The following is an 18195-nucleotide window of genomic DNA, read 5'->3' on the forward strand; positions in this document are numbered from 1 at the left end:
TATGGCTATTTATTTATTTTAAATAGGTTCTTTACATTTAATGATAAAACAACAATCTAGTAATAAAATGTAAGTAGGAAAATAAAGCAGCGAGTGTCTCAAGGGACCTGCTGACGATTTTCCTCTCATTCAACCTGACCCTCTAGTCGTAACAGCCATTTTAGATTCATGGCAGCACTCTGCACAGAGAAAGGCTGTGAACACACACAGGGCTGAGAACAGGAGCAGCAGAGGATGCACGACGGCCACGCTGCAGTACTCAGCAAAGCCCACGCACCCACACTGGAAAACCCTCTATTTTCCATGCTTTGCCCAAAAAACCCCATCATGCCTGTGAGGCAGGAGAAAAATGGGGGAGGGGGAGGAAAGGCAGGCTCCCTGTGAGTGAGGGAGAGGAAAGGACGGGAGGAAGGAGAGGCAGAGTGGAAGGCGCTGCCATTGGCTGAGAGGTGGCGCAGCGTCACTGCCCGTGTGGGGGAGCTCTGAGGATGCTCCACCGAGCTGGGAGGGAATACGTTCAGGGCAGTTTGCACTGAGCGCTCAGCCATTACCAGCCCAACGCTCTGCTCAGCCCTGTTCCACACCCAGCGTCGGCGACTCCTCTCCTCTCTCTGCAGCCATGAATTATTTGCGCCGCCGCCTGTCGGACAGCACCTTCATCTCCAACCTGCCCAACGGCTACATGACAGAGCTCCAGAGGCCTGACCCTGCGCAGCCTCCGCCCGCGTCCTCCACCCCTGCTAAGTCTCCCACCAGCGGGCCCGCGCCTCCAGCCGCCTCCCCGGCTCCCGAGAAGAAGCCCCCGCCGGCTCCGTCCGCTGGTGCGGGATTCTTCAGCTCCATCACCAACGTCGTAAAGCAGACGGCTGCCTCAGCGGGACTAGTGGAGCAGATCCAAGTCACGACACCCAAGAAGTTCAAGATTCTCCTGGTCATCGACGAACCTCAGCAGGAGTGGTAGGACAATATCTGTGTTACTGTGTAAATCATTGATTCCTCTGAACGTAGTAGTTACGCAAGAGCTGAGCAGCCACCGATACAACATTGTGTGAAGCACCCTGCAGATGTGAAGGATGTGCTGTGGTTTGACGGCAGAGCCAGTCGCTCACATCATGTTACACAGAGGCAGCTAATACAGCAAACAGGGCTAATGACTGGCAGCAGTAATGACATTACTCTAAAATGGAGGATTAATGTTGTTTGCTTTGTCTGCGTTGTGCTATGTGTTCGTATTAGTTTCATACAAATAGGTTCATGTTTGTCTGCCTGTAAAGTGGTGAGTTATCCCTGGATGTGACAGCATGTAGGAATCTTCAAATGCATGGTTCTGAGCCGTCTTCATGCTGTCATGCTTAGGGGCTTCCCCTGCTCTCAGAGCAGATCACATGACCTCGTACACATACCTGCACAGGTCTGGACGAGTTCACCACCAAACCCCATCGTGAGCCCTGCAGGGAGCCGACCGCCGGGGCCGAGCTTCCATGAAGACGCAAGGCCGTTACACTGACAGCAGCTCGGTTCTCAGGTGGCTCAAGACCAGCAGCTCTGTCAGTCGACTGTGCAAAGAATCCTAACGAACTGCACAGAGTCCTGACACGATCCTGTCACACAGTGATGAATGTAAACCTATCAGCAGGAAAGTCTCCTTGTTTGCACAGCTGACACATGCAGGTCTGTGCAGCTGGAGCAGCAGAGAACAGTGCAATGGATAAACCTGGTGTTGGATCATCTCCATCCAATCATTGACCGTCCTGTTTCACCGCGCCTTCGCCTCTAGGATCCATCATTCGTTCATGTCACGGCTGATAAGATGAATCAGGTCGTCAAGAGGATCTAATGTTAAACTGGTTTCTGTACATGTCACTGACGTTCTTCTCCCAAAGCTGGGAATCAGGCACACGTGTGCTGAGTTCTATGTTGAGGAACTGAGCTGAGGCTGTCCTACTGTGTGATGTGACAGACTGACACAGCTCTGCAGATCTGGCAGAGGAACAAACTGGCCCACACTAAGGAGTCACAGAGTGGAGTGGAGCTGGGACTTCTACTGTCTGCTGCTGATATGAAGCTCAGATGTATGTGATTGAAAACGTGAAGATGCAAAGGATTCTTCTCCACACGGATCAGACGTCTGTCTTCGTGTGGAGAAGCTTTGTCTAACGTTTTACTATGAAGTCGTTCACATGTACAGTGCCGTGAAGCTGGTGGGTATTTGAAGTTTATTACTGCTGTTACAACATCACACGACTGAAAAGCTTTAGAGCAGCCTGAACAGAGACGGATGAATCTGCTGTCTCTGCCTCTCCACCTCAGGCCTGTGGGCTCCATTATGTGCTTTATAATATGAGCTACCGTGTTTTCAGCACACGACAGGTTGTTTAGAGACTTGATTTCACCTGCTGCCATAAATCAAAGGCCAGATTGATGAGAAGTGTTGGCCCCAAGACACAGAGAATGAAATCAAGTCAAATCCCTCAGCTTCACCTGCGCCTGCGTCAGAGATGAGAGGATGTTCACTGTTTGTCTCCATTCGTCCAGTTTAAACTGGAGGATTTTACATAAAACAGTGGTATCTAACCTTTATGGCACCATCCATCTTTACCACATATCCTGTTACTTTAGACCTATAACCATGAACATGTTTTATATGAGCAAACCTTCATGGAAACGTCTGGCAAATTGTAAAATTATCCAGGTAAAAACCTGCAAAATGTAGAGTAATCCAGAAGCACAGTGAAGGTTCATGAAGGAGCATTTGAGCGTTGGATCAGTCACTGGTTGGACGAGGCCGTCCATCATCCAGACACGTTCCTGAAAGCTGTGCCATAAACGACTGGAGGAGCAGATGGTTGGTTACTAATGGCTGAGCTGCTCCTTTTTCCTCTGTGCTGTCGATCAGTCGAAAATGGGAGAGGATTCAAAACGACAACAGAACCTAAGGAAGGAACCGTTTTCGGGTCTGATCAATACATCAGAGGCTTCTGTGAATCCCAGCGTTTTGTAGATGGGCACCCATCAATGAAGACACGCTCTCTGCATTGTCTTACTCTGACACAGGAGAAAGTTCTAATGTAAAACACGTCCGTGGCTCATGGTGAAGGCATCAGTAGATCCACAGACCTCGGAGCAGAACAAGGCCGCTCCCTGAGCAGCGGTCCAGCGGCCTGGACGCTGAATGTGAGGCCGGTGGGTCCGTCCTGCAGAACGAGGCTCCGTCCACCCGGCTCAGCTGTCGACAGAGGAATCGCAGGCTCGTCGTCCTTCCTTTATGCTTCTTGTTGTGGTGTTTCTCCCCTAAAGCTGCTATTGGTAAACAGAGCAGGCTTTTCATCTTCCCAGATATTAGAGCAGTGATTCATACTTCAATGCTTGTTTTCCAGCACAGCCAAACAGATCCCCGTGCTCTAATTAGACAGAGGATGAATTATTCAACTTCCATCATTGGTGAAGAGGCAGAGAGCAGCGTATGTGACAGCTGGCACCAACAGGGGCGTTGCATAAAGACTCCCAATATCAACATCAGGCCTTCACCAAACTGCTTCTGCAGGTTCCAGCAGCCGCCGGACACGATGCAGATTCATGCTCAGACCTAAAGGTCAGAGGAAAGGATCTCCTCCTCAGCAGCCCTCCAGAAAGGAAACACGTTCCGGAACCGCAATACTGTCTGATGTAAAAGGTGCTGAATCATGTTTCTGAAACGGTGAATTGGTCCTTTATTAAGCCAGCAGGTGGCTGAGCTGCAAGAGCAGGAAATGCTTAATTCTGTCACTGCCAGACTTAAGGTGTAAATGCATTAAGACGAGCATCAAAGGGAGACTTTGTTTCTGTGTGAAGCTGTGAATGATCATCAGTGAGAGCTGGGTGACGACAAGCCTGGAAACATTGTGTTCTTTGACTCAGTGTTTAAGCCTAATTCAGTCTGTTTGTGCTTGAACCAGGGCAAAACTATTCAAAGGAAAGAAAGTGAACGGGGATCATGACATCAAGGTTGAGCAGGTACGTGTCTTAGAAGGACAGGGAAGAAGAGAGGCCCGTGCGAACAGGCGCCGCGCAGCAGCACCATCAGCAGCAGCGGCACCGCAGCAGCAGCCCCAGCACCAGCAGCAGCAGGACCAGCAGCAGCAGCAGCAGCAGCACAGCAGCAGCACAGCAGCAGGAGCAGCAGCAGCAGCAGCAGGAGCAGCAGCAGCAGCCGCACCAGCAGCGGCACAAGCAGCAGCGGCACCAGAGCAGCAGCACCAGGAGCAGGACCAGCAGCAGCAGCAGCATCAGAAGCATCATCATCATCATCACATCATCATCACATCATCATCATTATCATCATCATCACATCATTATCATCATCATCACCATCATCATCATTATCATCATCCTCACCATCATCTTCACCATCATCATCTTCACCATCGTCATCATCACCATCATTATCACCATCACAATCATTACTATCATCATCATCGCTCCTCAGGCTGAATTCAACGAGATCAATGTCGTCGCTCAAGCCAACGGTACCTGTAATGTCAACATGCAGGTTTGGAGAGGCGGCACTAGAGTTATTAGGTGAGACACACACACACACACACACACACACACACACACACACACACACACACACACACATATGGACGCATGTGCACACACACACAGTAGCGATGACATAGTACATATACTACTGCGTATTATATATATTGATATATAATATACGTACTGCCTGATTCTTATTTCCAGGATGAGCCACAGTTTGATGAGTTAAATGTCACGCCTCCACTGCATTTTATTTTGTAGGTCATTCAAGCCAGACTTTGTCCTCATCCGCCAACACGCCTTCAGTATGACCCATAACGAAGACTTCCGCAACCTGATCATCGGGCTGCAGTACGGGGGCGTGGCCACCATCAACTCCCTGGAGTCCATCTACAACCTGTGTGACAAGCCATGGGCGGTAGGCAGCTCCAGCTCCAGCTCCACGGCTGCACTGCATCCAGTGTTCACTGTCTGACTATTCATTTCTATCTGTCCAGTTTGCCCAACTCATTAACACCCACAGGAAGCTGGGAGCAGAGAAGTTCCCCCTGATTGAGCAAACCTTTTACCCAAACTACAAGGAGATGGTGAGACTCCTCCACAAACGCTGGCACCAAGCTTCACTGCAGCTGTGATGACAGGCGTGTGTTGTTGTAGGTCAGCATGCCGTCGTTCCCCGTCGTGGTGAAGATCGGACACGCCCACTGCGGAATAGGGAAGGTATGAACTGACTCTGTGAAGGAGACGTGAATGGACGCTCTGCTGAGGCGGCCGTAACGTCCCTGCTGCCTCTTACGCGTGTGAACAGGTGAAGGTGGACAACCACAGCAAGTTCCAGGACATCGCCAGCGTCGTGGCTCTGACCCAGACATACACCACCACAGAACCGCTCATCGATTCCAAGTACGACATCCGAATCCAGAAGATTGGCACCGACTACAAAGCCTACATGTATGTGTGAGGGCGGCGCCTGGTCTCCGGCTGTTTGAGCAAACGGCCGCCCTTCTGAACCGTGTGCTCTGTGTCCTGTAGGAGAACGTCTATATCTGGTAACTGGAAGAGCAACACCGGCTCAGCCATGCTGGAACAGGTGGCCATGACTGACAGGTAGGTGGGCAGAACATGTGAGCCAATTCTGCTGCCGTGAGCGAGCGGAGCCGTGAGCTGCCTGCTTGGCTTCAGGTACAAGCTGTGGGTGGACACGTGCTCAGAGATCTTTGGAGGCCTGGACATTTGTGCCGTCAAAGCCATCCATGGGAAGGACGGCAGAGACTACATCACAGAGGTAGGAGACGGGGTCAGTCGTACGGTGGGAACCGCTGAGCTCCCCATTCAACATGTGCACGCCTCACCCTGGGCAGGTGGTGGGCTCGGCCATGCCCCTGGTCGGGGAGCACCAGGCTGAGGACCGGCAGCTCATCGCCGACATGGTGCTGGCAAAAATGAGCCAGTCTGCAGAGAAAGACGCCACTGCTCCTCAGAGACCGACCACCATCCAGCCATCGCAGGTACGCACGCACGCGCACGCACGCACGCACGCACGCACGCACGCACCCGCGGCCTTTTCTCGCCTTTACACTGTGTGCGTCACACCTTGTGTCCTGTGCCATCAGGGAGCGGGTCAGAAGGGGGAGGTGGTGGGTGAACCCGCTAAGAACGGTGCTGGACGCGCCCCTCAGGGCTGTCTGCAGTACATCCTGGACTGCAACGGCGTCGCCGTGGGTCCGAAACCCGTCCAGGCCAACTAAGACCCGGAGAAGGGCCGAGTCCCAGAGTCCAGATCAAAGGGCACGAGTGGCCTGAAGTGGAGCGCTGGGGTGTGAGAGCTGAGTCCGAGCCGGGTGGTGTGAGGTCGGTGCCGCTGGGAGCAGGTCTGGACTGTGTTTTTAACTCTATGCAGTGTCAAACGTACTGTCTCCTTGTTGACCTGTGGATGTGTGTGCTTGTAGAGGTCACCTGCGTTGAGTAGCCGTGTTCTTTCTTTGGGGCCGTCGTTGATGATGTAAGATACAGATTGTGCCTACACTGAGTTCAGTGCTGCTCTGTGCTACCTGTTCGACCCAGCTGAGTCTTCAGTTGCCCCATCATTTGTTTTCTAATGTACATTTAGATATTGTTCAAACTGTGAGCTATTGTGCAGTTTGAAGTTTGTGTATATCTCAATATGTGTGTGTGTGTGTGTGGTCGTAGTGCTGGTTTCTTTAATATTTAAACTAGATATTTCTTTTTCTTTTGCATGACTGATAACAAACGCAGGTACAGTCCGTTGTAAATGTCGGCTCAAGGGGGACATTCATGTCACATCCTTGTTTTCATGCATCGTGAATGTGAAGAGTATTATTCAGGTGCAGCAGGATATATTCGTGTGTTCATAATCCAACAGCGAGTGTGTACGCGGAAACAGAGAAATGCAGTACGTCGCCTTTGTTAGACTTTTGTTTTCCATCTATCGTGTCACAGTAAGAGATGTTAGAGAATTAATAGAATAAAAGTTAATCTGATATTTATTACAAATTGAATTATATAGGAGGTTGTGCAATGTCATACGACTCAAATATATTTGTGTAACTTTGAACCAAAGAATGAATTATTTGCGGTCTGTTTCCCACCGTTTAGATGTGAGTGATGACACAGCTTCTGGACGCTACTCATGTTTTCAGGTGGCCTGTTTGTTTGATGCCAGTAAACTGGTGCTATGTTCAGACTGGTGTCTGCTGCGTTGGTGTGTGGAGGCAGACGTTATGGTCGATCATAATGGAGTATGAGGTATGATCTGCCATAATATGCCAAATGAAAAGCCCCCCTCGGTGGCCCTCATGCTGGAGACTGGTATCGTGGTGGAGTTGCCATGACAACAGTGTTCAGGGCTCTAAGATTCGCTGTAGACAGTCCTTTCTTTTTTTTACTCTGGTCACACTTTTCCTTAGGCTGATGAGAAGTGCAATATAAATCTTTGTTTTTAACTCAAAAATTCATGATTTCTACATCAGATCAGCTCCAGTCATTCATCCATCAAATGTAATGTTTTAATCTTTTTACACAAACGCCACAATCACCAGGTTGCCGTCCAGTGACTTCCTACATCAGATCACATGAATAGTGAAACAGCTCAACGTCAACCAAACCAACTGTAAAAAGCAACGTGTCCCGTTTCCAACACTTCGTCTGTAGCTTCAGTGCAAAACATGTTCACGCGCTCGGTGTGCATTTCTTTTTGTACAAAGCCATCGTGTCTGTGGACGTATTCTCGTAGAAAGCCATGCCTGAGGCTTTATGGACGTGTCGTTCTGTTCACTAGGAAATACGCCATCACCTTGATTTCCAGGGACCAACCTGCAGAAGAAGCTCCAGTGTGTTACCGCTGCATGGCTCGGCCGTGGTTTGATGTGATTGTCTACTTGACCCAGTATAATTAGATGTGTTTATTTGGCCATTGTGTTGAGGTGATACCTGCTATATATTCAGACCTACAGGACTGTAACCATAAAGGGCAACGGTAACTAAATATATGTGCTATTGAACCTGGTGTTGGACTGTTTCAATCAAGATCAGAAAACAGTGTGTTGGTGGAAAAAGTCCATTCTGGATATTTCTCCTCTCTCTCTGGCAATAAAGCTTCCTTTGCAATATACGCTTCCTCGTGTGTGTCATGTTCAATGTCGATCCAGTCTCATAGAAGCACAGTACATTAGTGCACATCACACTGTCACATCTGCTATTTGTCTTAGCTCGTGAGTCACTGAGTCCATTCACACGGTTTGCAGTAACAAATATCAGCAAACATCTCCCGCAGATAAAATATGCTCAGCATTATGTATCCGCCACACGTCCAGATGGTGGTGATGAGTTCGACCCGCCGTTTCCAACCCAGAGGAGCGACACGGCGAGGCCCCAGGCTCCAGCTGAGGAGCCTCTGTCTAGACTCCTCCCAGCCGTCTGCTGAGCTGCTGCCCAACAGGAAGTTCACACTGACAGAAGGCGACGCTGGGTGAAACCTGGGGATCGTGGGATAAACACAGACTTTCCAATTCATGACAAGTTTCGGTCGCACAGAAGCAGCTTCTCCTGCAGACGCTGAATGATTAAATAGAAGGTGTTGATTCTGGGTCAGACCTACGTCCATGACACCCACGTTACATTCTGAGTCCACCAAATGAGACCAGCACAGGTTCACGTAGTCATAAACCAATGACACGTTCAGCTCCACAGCGCCATCTGGTGGTGACGTGGAGAATGCATCCGTTCCAGTAACACTGCACAAACATTACATAATCACATTTACAGGACTGCGAAACAACAAATTTAGTGTTTTCTATTCTTCTCAGGACACCACACCCCAGAGAAAGTACAACTTATAAAGCCTCGCTGATGCTTCATGGGCTTCTTTTCTCCTTCCTGCTCATCAGAACACGCTGCTTCTACCTAAAGTCTAAGTCCTGTGTTGTGCAGCATTTTTACTTTCTCTTCAGAAACAGTTCAACACCCCCCCCCCCCCCTCGATTATCAGGCACCCACTAGATGGAGACGTTGTTTGAGCTCAGGCTGCTGGAATAGAAGCACATATAGTAAAGTATAAATAGAAGGTGTGCGGTGGACGAGGCCTGTGCTTTTATTGTACTGCTCCAAGGTTCATCCTGTAGCGGATCGTAGAAGCACAATTTAACGAGATAAAGCCCTCAAATTCATCCCATTTTCTTCTATGGGCCCAGTTTAAAGAGCTGAAAGAGAACCTCTTTCATCTTTATTTAAAGCTACACTTCCTCCTATTTGTGATGGAAGCTAAGAGGCTGTGCCCTGCACAACCCACACGCTGCACGTTTACTGTGGCCGCCAGCGCCTCCCTCACCCTGTAGTGAGCAGCGGTGGGACCCCCTGCTGGCGCGTCGTGTCGTGTCGTGTACTGTTTGCTACTCTGCCTCCAAGTCTCACACACGTGTGGCAATTTTACTGGTGAGCGAGAGAAGCAGTCAATGCCAGAAAAATGTTATTGTGCTCATGATAGAAACCAGCTATTGCAACAACAGGCTGTTGATCGGAAGCCGTACACAGTTGCAGAAGTGGTAAGAGGTGTAGGAAGAGAGACAACAAAGCACAGATGCATCATAGATCACATCTACAGTCACAGATAAAAAAAGAGCCCAGCTAATGACCGCAAACACACTATCATTAGCTCCAGACTAAAGCAACTATTCAGGATTTATAACTAAAACACTGATACTGTGCTGTTGACTAATAAATGCATTTCCATAAACAATCAAATTTAACTTAACTTTATTAAAATATCAAATGGACAACTTTCTCAAGCTCACAATAAAACATTTAACCTCAGGAAAGAAACCCAATGAACACATACAAATTAGTTTTCATCGTCCTGTTAAATATTTAAGACAACTGCCGAACGTCCAGCTCATGATAACTTTCCTCAGTAAAGACTGATAATGATGTATCTGCAGATCTGAGATCAGAGCTGTGAAACCACGGTGTCCACAGTTAAACATCACTGCTTTTGCTAAAATGTGCAAATTCAAACATTTCCGCCTTTGCTCATGCTCTGCAAACTGAAACGCTACAGTTTCTTTAAAAAGACTCTACAAATATAGGCATGAAAGACACCAGCAACAAAACAGACAATTCCCCAGATCTGCTCCATCCTCACTTAAGACAATGCAAAATCAATAGCTACTGTGCAACTACATGGACTACATCCAACATGTGTGATAATAAGTGTGGGACCTTAGTCAGGCCATGACTCCTCCTAAGGCAGGTCCCCTTCTTCAAAGAGTGGGCAGGAGAAATAGGGGGGCAGCTTTGAGCTTCCTTCAAGGCCCATCCGCCACATCAGGGCCCGTATTTACAGAGTGTGCTGCATATTAACGTGTGCAGTGAGACGAGGCGCTGCCTTCGTGTGTAGGTCCCACTGCATCCACCACCTTCTTCCTTCCAGTCAGATGCTGCTCCCCTTTAGTTGCATAATGATGCAGTAGCACAGGTTTGTGTGTACAAGGCTAGCATTATTTTGAGAGGAGGGGCAGAGCTGGTCAGGCCTCTAGAAAACAGGCAGTCTGGTAGAGGTGAGAGTGCAGGTGTTGATGTCCTCAGTGTGGGAGGCTCTGTGCAGGGACGGCTCTGAGGCACTGCGGTTTATCTTAGGTAGCGCATGTTGGAGGAGTTCGATGGAGGACAAGATCTGAGAGAATCACAGATAAACAAGCATTAGTTGAAGGCGACACGTTTACTGAGCTGCACATTTTCCAGGAGAGTGGTTCACCTGTGGGAAAAGGGGCCTGTCATCTTTGGACTTTTTGATGCAGTCAACCACCAACCTTTTCATGGCTTTAGGGCAGTTCTTATAAAGTTTGCTAAGATCTGGGGACAAACAGCCTCGTCCCACCATAAAAATAATCTAAAAAGAGAGAGACAAGTGTAAGGAACATCCATGAAATCTAAAATAGACATCTAAAACCACTGGAGCTATTAAGGAGAGCATGATGCTGTGGAGATGAATGACTGTAGCAGTGGTCTAAGTTCTTGTCAGGTCAGCTGGACACAAAGTCGCTTTATAGCATCGAGGAGAAAAGCAGTGCAACAGTATTTATGGACACAATCTGCACAGCAACTTTGGCCTGATTTGAATACAGGGCTGAAAGGATCATGGAGCCAGGCACGATCCAGACCCGCTGCTGCGGCTGGTGGGAGGGCGAGAAGCCTCAGACACAGATATATGCAAACCCATGCACCCATTTCCTCACACACGTACAGGGTTGTGTTACGGCATCTAAAATTAGGCCTGTGGCTCCAGGGCGCCCGCCTCTGTTCCAGCGTGGCCGCAGGCCAGCACCACAACCCCCTTTAGACACATAGCCAGGGTCGGCCGCCGCACAGAGCCCACGCCGAGTACTTATCTCCTGCAGTGCAAACCTAGACAGAATGACCTGCCCACTTTACCTGATCTCTGTTGGCTATCTGGGAGTATGGGAGCTCTCCCGTCATGAGTTCAAAAAGAACTATTCCATAGGAATAGACATCAGACTGGAAGCTGTAGGGATTGTTATCCTGCATCCGGATGACCTCAGGAGCCTGAGTCGACAAAAGGATAGAAGTCAAACTGTTGTGTCTCAATACATTTGTTTGAGGTGTAGTGAAACTGGAGCTGTGCCACTAACCATCCAGAGAATGGACCCAGACGGCTGCTCCACTTGGTGGGAGCCGCTCCACCTGGCCTTAACTGTTGCAAGACCAAAATCCCCAATTTTCACCGTCAGCCCTTCATGCAGGAAGATGTCTGCAACGCCGTCAAGGGACGTTCAACTAAACACACTTAAACAAGCAGACCTTTATCTGCGGCCTAGAAAGGATACTGTTGGACTTCATATCACGATGAATGATGTTCTTTGCATGCAGATAGCTGAAATGAAAAGATTCAAGTGTCATCTGTCTTTTCTCTTGGTTGTGAGTAAGATGCCACTGGTTGTGACTCACTCCATGCCCTGAGCCGTCTGTCTGGCGATGTCTATGAGCTGGATCATCTTAAAGTTCGTCTCCAGGACATGAATGTGTTTGTAGAGGCTGCTGCCCTCGCACCACTGGGTCACAATGGCCAGGTTGTCCTTTGTCATGTATCCCATGAACAACAGGATGTTGACATGTCGTGTTTTCCTGTGACAGAGCCAGAGAGTAAATGACCAAAACAACGATAAATGAGAGTGGACGACGATTCCTCAAATGGGAAACAGTCCAAATAATGGAGGCTCCTGCTCAGCACAGACACACTTTCCTTTTCCTCCCTCACCTCAGAACAGCCACCTCATTTCTGAACGCCTGGAACTGCTCAGGTGTGGGGTCAGTCACCTTCAAAATCTTCACAGCTACATCACCTAAAACAAAAACTACACTTAGCTGCCCTTCGTGGAGGCCACGAGGTGACAAACGCATATGAAAATAGCAAAGAGTGCGCGTCCCATCAGAAATGCCTCCTACCGTGCCATTTCCCTTTGTACACAGTTCCAAAGGAGCCGGAGCCGATGCGCGAGTGCAGATACACCTCGCTGGCCTCGATCTCCCAGTAGTAACTGGAGTCCCTCTTGTCCCGAGGCCTCTGGACAACCAGCGATCAAATGTTGGGACACAGACTACAATTACTGTAAATGAAACATTCAAATGAAACTCACGATTTTGTTTTTCTCCTGCGTGTTGAAGGATGGAGCTCTCTCTCGCTGGGCCGGTGCAGGAGCTTTAGGCTGAGACTGGGACCAGCCGGTGGGGCTCTGGTTGGGGGAACTCACCCCTTTACACAGGACGAAAACAAGCTTAAATGCGTTTAAAAAAACTACATACAGCATCAGGACAGACAAACAGAGCAGGTACCTACCAGAATCGTGATTGCGCATCACATCCTACAGACACAAAAAACAAACAGTTCCATCAGCTTCGAGAAACAGTCAGCCACATGAAGGTAAATGCAGATTCAAATGCCTGTTTGTACGGCACAGCATGTTTCACTCTGCTTCTAACCTTGTCTGGACTCTCAGGTGAGGCCTCAACAAAAGACTGGGAGAAGTGCACAATACCTACTTTCCTCTTCAGCCAGAATCTATGACACCAAGAACTGGGGGAGGTATTCAGGCAATCTAGCTACTCCCAAACAGGCACAATACAACAGACCAGTGAGGACAAGAGGGAGAGAGACACAGTAAAGGAAAGTGAAGCAGGAACAATGACAAGTGACGCTCAGGTTTCTACCTGGACAGAAAAAATTCTGGAAAGCATTCAAAGCTAGTGAGCAGATTATTGAAGAGAGGTGGCATTAAAAAAAAGCAGGAACTGGAAATGTGGGAAACCACAAAACACACACATCATAAAGGAGAGCTACAGAGAACAGGCCTGGACGGGATAAAGGTGGACGTTATAGAAGTACGTAAGACGCAGAATCAGTCTCCAGACTGATCCATTTTAGGAGCGGTGTCCTTCACCTACTGGGCCGTACGCTGTGCACTTACCTCGATCACGCTGCTGTCGACAGGCAGCGTGGTGCTGACCATGTGCACGTTGGGCGTGGAGGTGGAGCGCTGCCTCTGGGACAGACCCCCACCCGTGGGCGTGCAGGCCGTGGAGTAGTTGAAGGCATGAGGTGTGGAGTAGCGGTGGGCTGAGCTGGGAAGGTGAACACAGCACAGGGTTTGAGACATGAACCGCGCGAGGCTGCGCATACACAAACGCATACGACACACACACACACACAGTGAACAGCTGCAGCGTTGGGTCGGTACAGAACCACAGATCAACGCCCCTCTAGCGATTCAAACCTGTTTTCAGAAGAGCGCCCGCGATCGCTGCATGGAACAACTCCATACTTTTTAGAGCTCATTTTGCAACTTAGGCCGATTTTTAACCATTTTAAGTAGGTCTGAAACAACAGGCCCTTTTTACGCCCCCGTTACATCAGCCCCTCGACTGCTAAGCTCTCGTAAACCTGAGGACGTCATTACAAACAAGATTTATTTCAATTTAGATTAAGGTCTTTAGAAATTAAAACCCAATTGGAACTTTGTTGCAGACGAGAAGTAACTCGACGCTATCCCACGTGATGCAGGCAGAGGCACGAATGCTCGGGCATCACTGCCTGCAGAGACCTCAGCGCCACAAAAAGGCAATGAGATGAGAATGGAAATGGCCTCGTTCTTAAGCAATATCACATCATGGCTGTTAGGGTTAGGATTACAGGGCTTCTGAGTGGAGGTGCATTTCTACATGTACTCAAGCCTCACCTCGGAAAGCGCGTCAAGGACTCTCTCATTCGCCTGGATGTGAGCGGTGGCAGCGACGGGCCGCTGCCGTCACCCGGCAGTGGGAACAGTCTGCAGGAAGAAGACACGCGGCTGAGCTGCTTGTGTGAAGGAGAGCCGGGTTCAAGGACCGACTCCCATTTCATGCACATACTGCGAAGCCCTGGCGTTTACATCGGGCTGAGCGCTTACAGGAGCTGCCTGATGTTGCTCCAGTCCACACACATCGTGGGCACTTTGGTGCTGCAGTGCTCATGGAATTTGTAGCCGCAACGTTGGCAACGGAAACCGTTCAGAAGAAACTTCTGGCAAATGTCGCAAAACGCCAGCTTCAGATACGTTTTCCGAACCTGAAACAGACAAACATTCACAACAGTCGCTTTTTGAGCCGCTACGTGTTTTTAACAGAGTTCTTGTGCTACTCACAAAGTTGTGTGTGGTGAGTGGGACGTGATCTAAAACCTCCACCAGCAGCTCCTCTCCAATCAGCGTGGTGGAGTCTGTGTTCCAGTCCATTCGAGACTTTTTGCTAATGAAACACATTCAGATGCAGAGATGAGGCCCGGACGCGCTGCAGGACACACTGATCTCCAGAGTCTGAGCCCACGCTGCACTCACCTGCTCTGTCCAGGATACAGCTTGAAGACCGCACAGCACTGAGGCTGCAGCCCGCGAACCTTCAGCGCTTTGATTAAACAGTTGTGTAGAGTCATACCTGCTCGCACGTTTACCTTTGGGAGAAAGCAAACGTTCCCTTTAGCTTTGAGGATGTAAAGGCCGCCCCACCTGCACGGAAAGCGCCTCACCACGGTGCGCTGGTGGTTGGGCAGGAACACGCGGATGGTGCTGCTCGTCTTGGAGTCGGGCATCTTCCCGTCATCCGAGGAGCGACGCTGACAGGGAAAGTTCTGGACCACGGTGGGCGAGAGGCACGGGCCCTCCAGCCCCGAGTCCTTGGTTCCGAAGCCATTGCTCCGAGTCTTCCACGCTCCCTGGAGGTGCTCCATTAGTACAGGCTGCTCTCAGTGGTCTTAAACACACACAGACACACACACACACACACACACACACACACACACACACACACACACACACACACACACACACCCCAGGATGAGGACGGAGTCCTCAGTGTCAGTGTGTGAGCAGGAGCTCATTACACGTCATGACAGCGACCGTTTTACAGGGAGGCTGCGACCCAGTCCACACAGACAGAACCCCCAGGCCCACTTGTGTTATTTACAGTGTAAGTTACGCCTTCAACAGACTAAGGTCTGGATTTTCACACAGATGACAATTAAGACTCTTTATATTTTAACAACAATTGATGATCACATTGCAAATACACGAGCTCCGATGGACAAAATAAAGTAACGCTGTACTTCGTGCTGAGTGTTTGGTTCCGTTCCATTGCTCTGGTCGAACGTCATGGACTTGCTGTAAAAAGGTTCTGTATTAGCACAAAGGACGTGCCGTTCACTGTAACGAACCTAAAAGCGTTTGAGTGGCTCCACTTCCGAACCCACACATGTAGGTGAGCACGAGTCCGACCGGGACCGATTCAAGAAGAAGCCCAGAAACAACACAACACTCGCACGACTTTAGAAGACGTGGCCACAAACGGAGCTTTTAAAAGGCCTGCTGGGTTCAGTGAAAACAACAAAGCGTCCGCGGGCCTAAAGCGCGAGCGGACGAACTTCCCTGCACAGCTCGGTCCACCCTCCACTCAACAGCGTTTGTTCGGACGGTGCACGGCGTTTGGAGGCTGTAGTTGGAAAGGTTCGAGCCTGCAGCCTGCGCGAACTCACCAGGACGAGCTGTGCTCCGCCATAACTTCGGGAAAAAGTGGCGTCGGTGACATCATCATATTTGCAACGCATTCAAAGAAAGAAGGAAAAAGTCGAAGTTAGAAAAAAATCAACGAAAGCCCCGTCAAATAATGTTAAAACATATAAACGAGGCACTATCGGAACGCATCAAGGTCAACGGCGGGTTTGTTTTACGACTCACTTCATATAATGGAGGAAAGTTTCCTCCCGGTCACGCTAAAGGCGAAAAAATCCGCCGGACCCTCAAAGTGACACGACGGGGATCTGATTAAGTCGCGTGGAGCTCTTTCAAATTAAAACTCCCAGAGTTGCACCGTGATGCGTCGCCTCGCAGATCAATAATTACGTTGTTCGGGAGAAGGTGAAAAGGTTCGAGTTGGTGCCGTGCGTCCGCCTGACGCCACTGATTGAAACAGGACCTTGCAGTTAGAACAGAGCTGCAAGCATCACTGTCCATGGGCAACTTAGGCACAAATATAGGCCCTCCCACCCCGGCCGTCGGCCTCTTGTTGTTAGTAAAAATGAAAAGTAGAACCCAGTAGATGGTTTAAATAAAATTTTGACAACTGCAGGCGAGTCTTATTGTGTAGTTGACTGATTATATGATTGTATGGCTGTCTACATTTGCTATCCCAGAGATACAAAATCCAATGCATATAATCAATAAATGTCGAACTGGTAAAATGTTATTGGTAAAAGTATCTTTTGAAAAGCAAAACTCCGACCAACTACCGGTCTGAGGGAGGAATCATCTATTATTAACCGTAAGAGCGCCATCACACGGTCACTCTTGGTCAGTGCAAGGTTGGAGTTTTGTCTTCCTCACATTCATGACAGCGATGTTAAATTTTACACATCAGGCCAAAATATTCTATGTTCCTCCGGTTAGGACACGTGAGCTACAGTTATGAATAAGCTGCACACATACACAGGCAGTGGAAACGCATCAGAGTCTGTTTTTAAAAGTGGACTAAGCATCGTTTTTGTAAGTTATAAACACAGCTCTATTTTCTTGCAGATTAGTTCTGAAAAAGCGCCCAGTGAAACTGTACTCTGCACACTCACCATGTGTTCACCATCTCTGCAGCATCCCTGTCTGTGTCCCCTGAGATGCCCCGCTCACAGATGGCTCACAAGTCCTTCCAGGAAGCTGGAACTGACACCATCTGAAAATCAAACAGCTTCGTCAGGCTCCTGGTCAATACGTCCTGATGGCTTCGGCAGACATTGTTTCCACAAGCAGCAGCAGATGATGATGGCTGTAGTTAGAGGTCTGTCTCACACTCCCTTATCAGATCCATGTTCAAAGTAAAAATGTACTTTGATTCCATTAAACTTACTTAATACTTTGCTCTACTTTTTCTGTAGCTGCCATTTTCCCATAAATATCCCATCCAACAACAGAAATACTGATTCTATGAAGATGAGGGCAGGGCTTTGTCATTGTGGAGCTTTTTAAGGTACTCCACCCAGCATTCAACAGAACCACAATATTTCTAACAGCATCGTGCATTATAATATATATTCATTCGTTCAAATGCGCAGATTTTTTTATTTCCTCTCGTTTTGTTATGTAGATTGTGGTGCAAAGTTAAACGCAGAATGACTATTACAATGCTTAAAACAAGCCACCTTAAGACCGAGCTGATGCATCTTTCCTGCTTATTGATCTCACTGAGCACTCAGCCCAGTTAGCTGAGATGCTTGCAGAGTCTAAGGATTGTTGTCTCCATCAGTTCCCTTATATTCTAAATGTGGCATAATCTAAATGTGGCATAATCAACCACACAATGGCTCAGCATTAGGTTTACACAGTAAAGACACGGCTTATTTATATATTCTCTCATACTCCTGTATATATATATATATATACACACATTGTATATACACATTGTATATATACATTGTATATACACACATATATACATTGTATACATTGTAATTATTTTAAGAATGCTATATAAGTCCGCGCTCTCTTGTTTGGTATTGTTTACGTTATGACGTTGTGCTTATCAATAGCCTATAAAAAGCAAATGTGTTGCACACACAAACGAATGGCAAAA

General features: G+C 48.5%; 2 protein-coding genes across 11 annotated transcripts; one reads left to right on the top strand and one right to left on the bottom strand.

The window, feature by feature from the left end:
- Positions 1-233: 233 nt before the first annotated feature.
- syn2a (synapsin IIa) lies at positions 234-8152 on the top strand. The gene is made up of 11 exons (XM_029155421.3): positions 234-957; positions 3936-3993; positions 4466-4557; positions 4783-4939; positions 5019-5108; positions 5179-5241; positions 5330-5472; positions 5554-5628; positions 5704-5806; positions 5883-6029; positions 6135-8152. Exons 1-11 carry the CDS (start codon positions 620-622, stop codon positions 6267-6269), a joined length of 1401 nt encoding a protein of 466 aa, XP_029011254.1. The 5' UTR covers positions 234-619; the 3' UTR covers positions 6270-8152.
- A 1623-nt stretch (positions 8153-9775) lies between these two features.
- Positions 9776-17493, bottom strand: raf1a (Raf-1 proto-oncogene, serine/threonine kinase a). Of its 10 annotated transcripts, none has more exons than XM_029155316.2 (19): positions 17198-17493; positions 16112-16136; positions 15110-15333; positions 14922-15034; positions 14730-14832; positions 14496-14653; positions 14286-14375; positions 13518-13671; positions 13033-13152; positions 12890-12914; positions 12690-12805; positions 12499-12616; positions 12311-12395; positions 12001-12177; positions 11880-11926; positions 11685-11803; positions 11467-11598; positions 10790-10924; positions 9776-10708 (listed from the first exon to the last, which is right to left on the bottom strand). In XM_029155316.2, the coding sequence occupies exons 3-19, from the start codon at positions 15308-15310 to the stop codon at positions 10568-10570; spliced, it is 2034 nt and encodes a 677-aa protein (XP_029011149.1). In that variant the 5' UTR covers positions 15311-15333; positions 16112-16136; positions 17198-17493; the 3' UTR covers positions 9776-10567. The 10 variants fall into 10 exon arrangements, with proteins under 10 accessions (XP_029011149.1, XP_029011148.1, XP_029011152.1 ...); XM_029155315.3 differs by lacking the exon at positions 17198-17493 and adding an exon at positions 16479-16612; XM_029155319.3 differs by lacking the exon at positions 17198-17493 and adding an exon at positions 16479-16604 and having other exon boundaries at positions 15110-15319.
- Positions 17494-18195: the final 702 nt, after the last annotated feature.

This window comes from Betta splendens, chromosome 7, assembly GCF_900634795.4.
Source record: "Betta splendens chromosome 7, fBetSpl5.4, whole genome shotgun sequence".
Taxonomy (NCBI): Eukaryota; Metazoa; Chordata; class Actinopteri; order Anabantiformes; family Osphronemidae; genus Betta; species Betta splendens.

What these genes read in the sequence shown, in the direction of transcription:
- syn2a (XM_029155421.3), top strand. Translation starts at nt 620, where the DNA reads ATGAATTATTTGCGCCGCCGCCTGTCGGACAGCACCTTCATCTCCAAC. An exon ending in ACCGACTACAAAGCCTACAT is followed by an intron (nt 5,473 to 5,553) that starts GTATGTGTGAGG and finishes TGTGTCCTGTAG; the next exon opens with GAGAACGTCTATATCTGGTA. An exon ending in CCACCATCCAGCCATCGCAG is followed by an intron (nt 6,030 to 6,134) that starts GTACGCACGCAC and finishes CTGTGCCATCAG; the next exon opens with GGAGCGGGTCAGAAGGGGGA.
- raf1a (XM_029155311.3), bottom strand. Translation starts at nt 16,183, where the DNA reads ATGCGTTGCAAATATGATGATGTCACCGACGCCACTTTTTCCCGAAGT. An exon ending in GCGGAGCACAGCTCGTCCTG is followed by an intron (nt 15,320 to 16,111) that starts GTGAGTTCGCGC and finishes CACTGAGAGCAG; the next exon opens with CCTGTACTAATGGAGCACCT. An exon ending in CTGTATCCTGGACAGAGCAG is followed by an intron (nt 14,833 to 14,921) that starts GTGAGTGCAGCG and finishes GTGTTTCATTAG; the next exon opens with CAAAAAGTCTCGAATGGACT.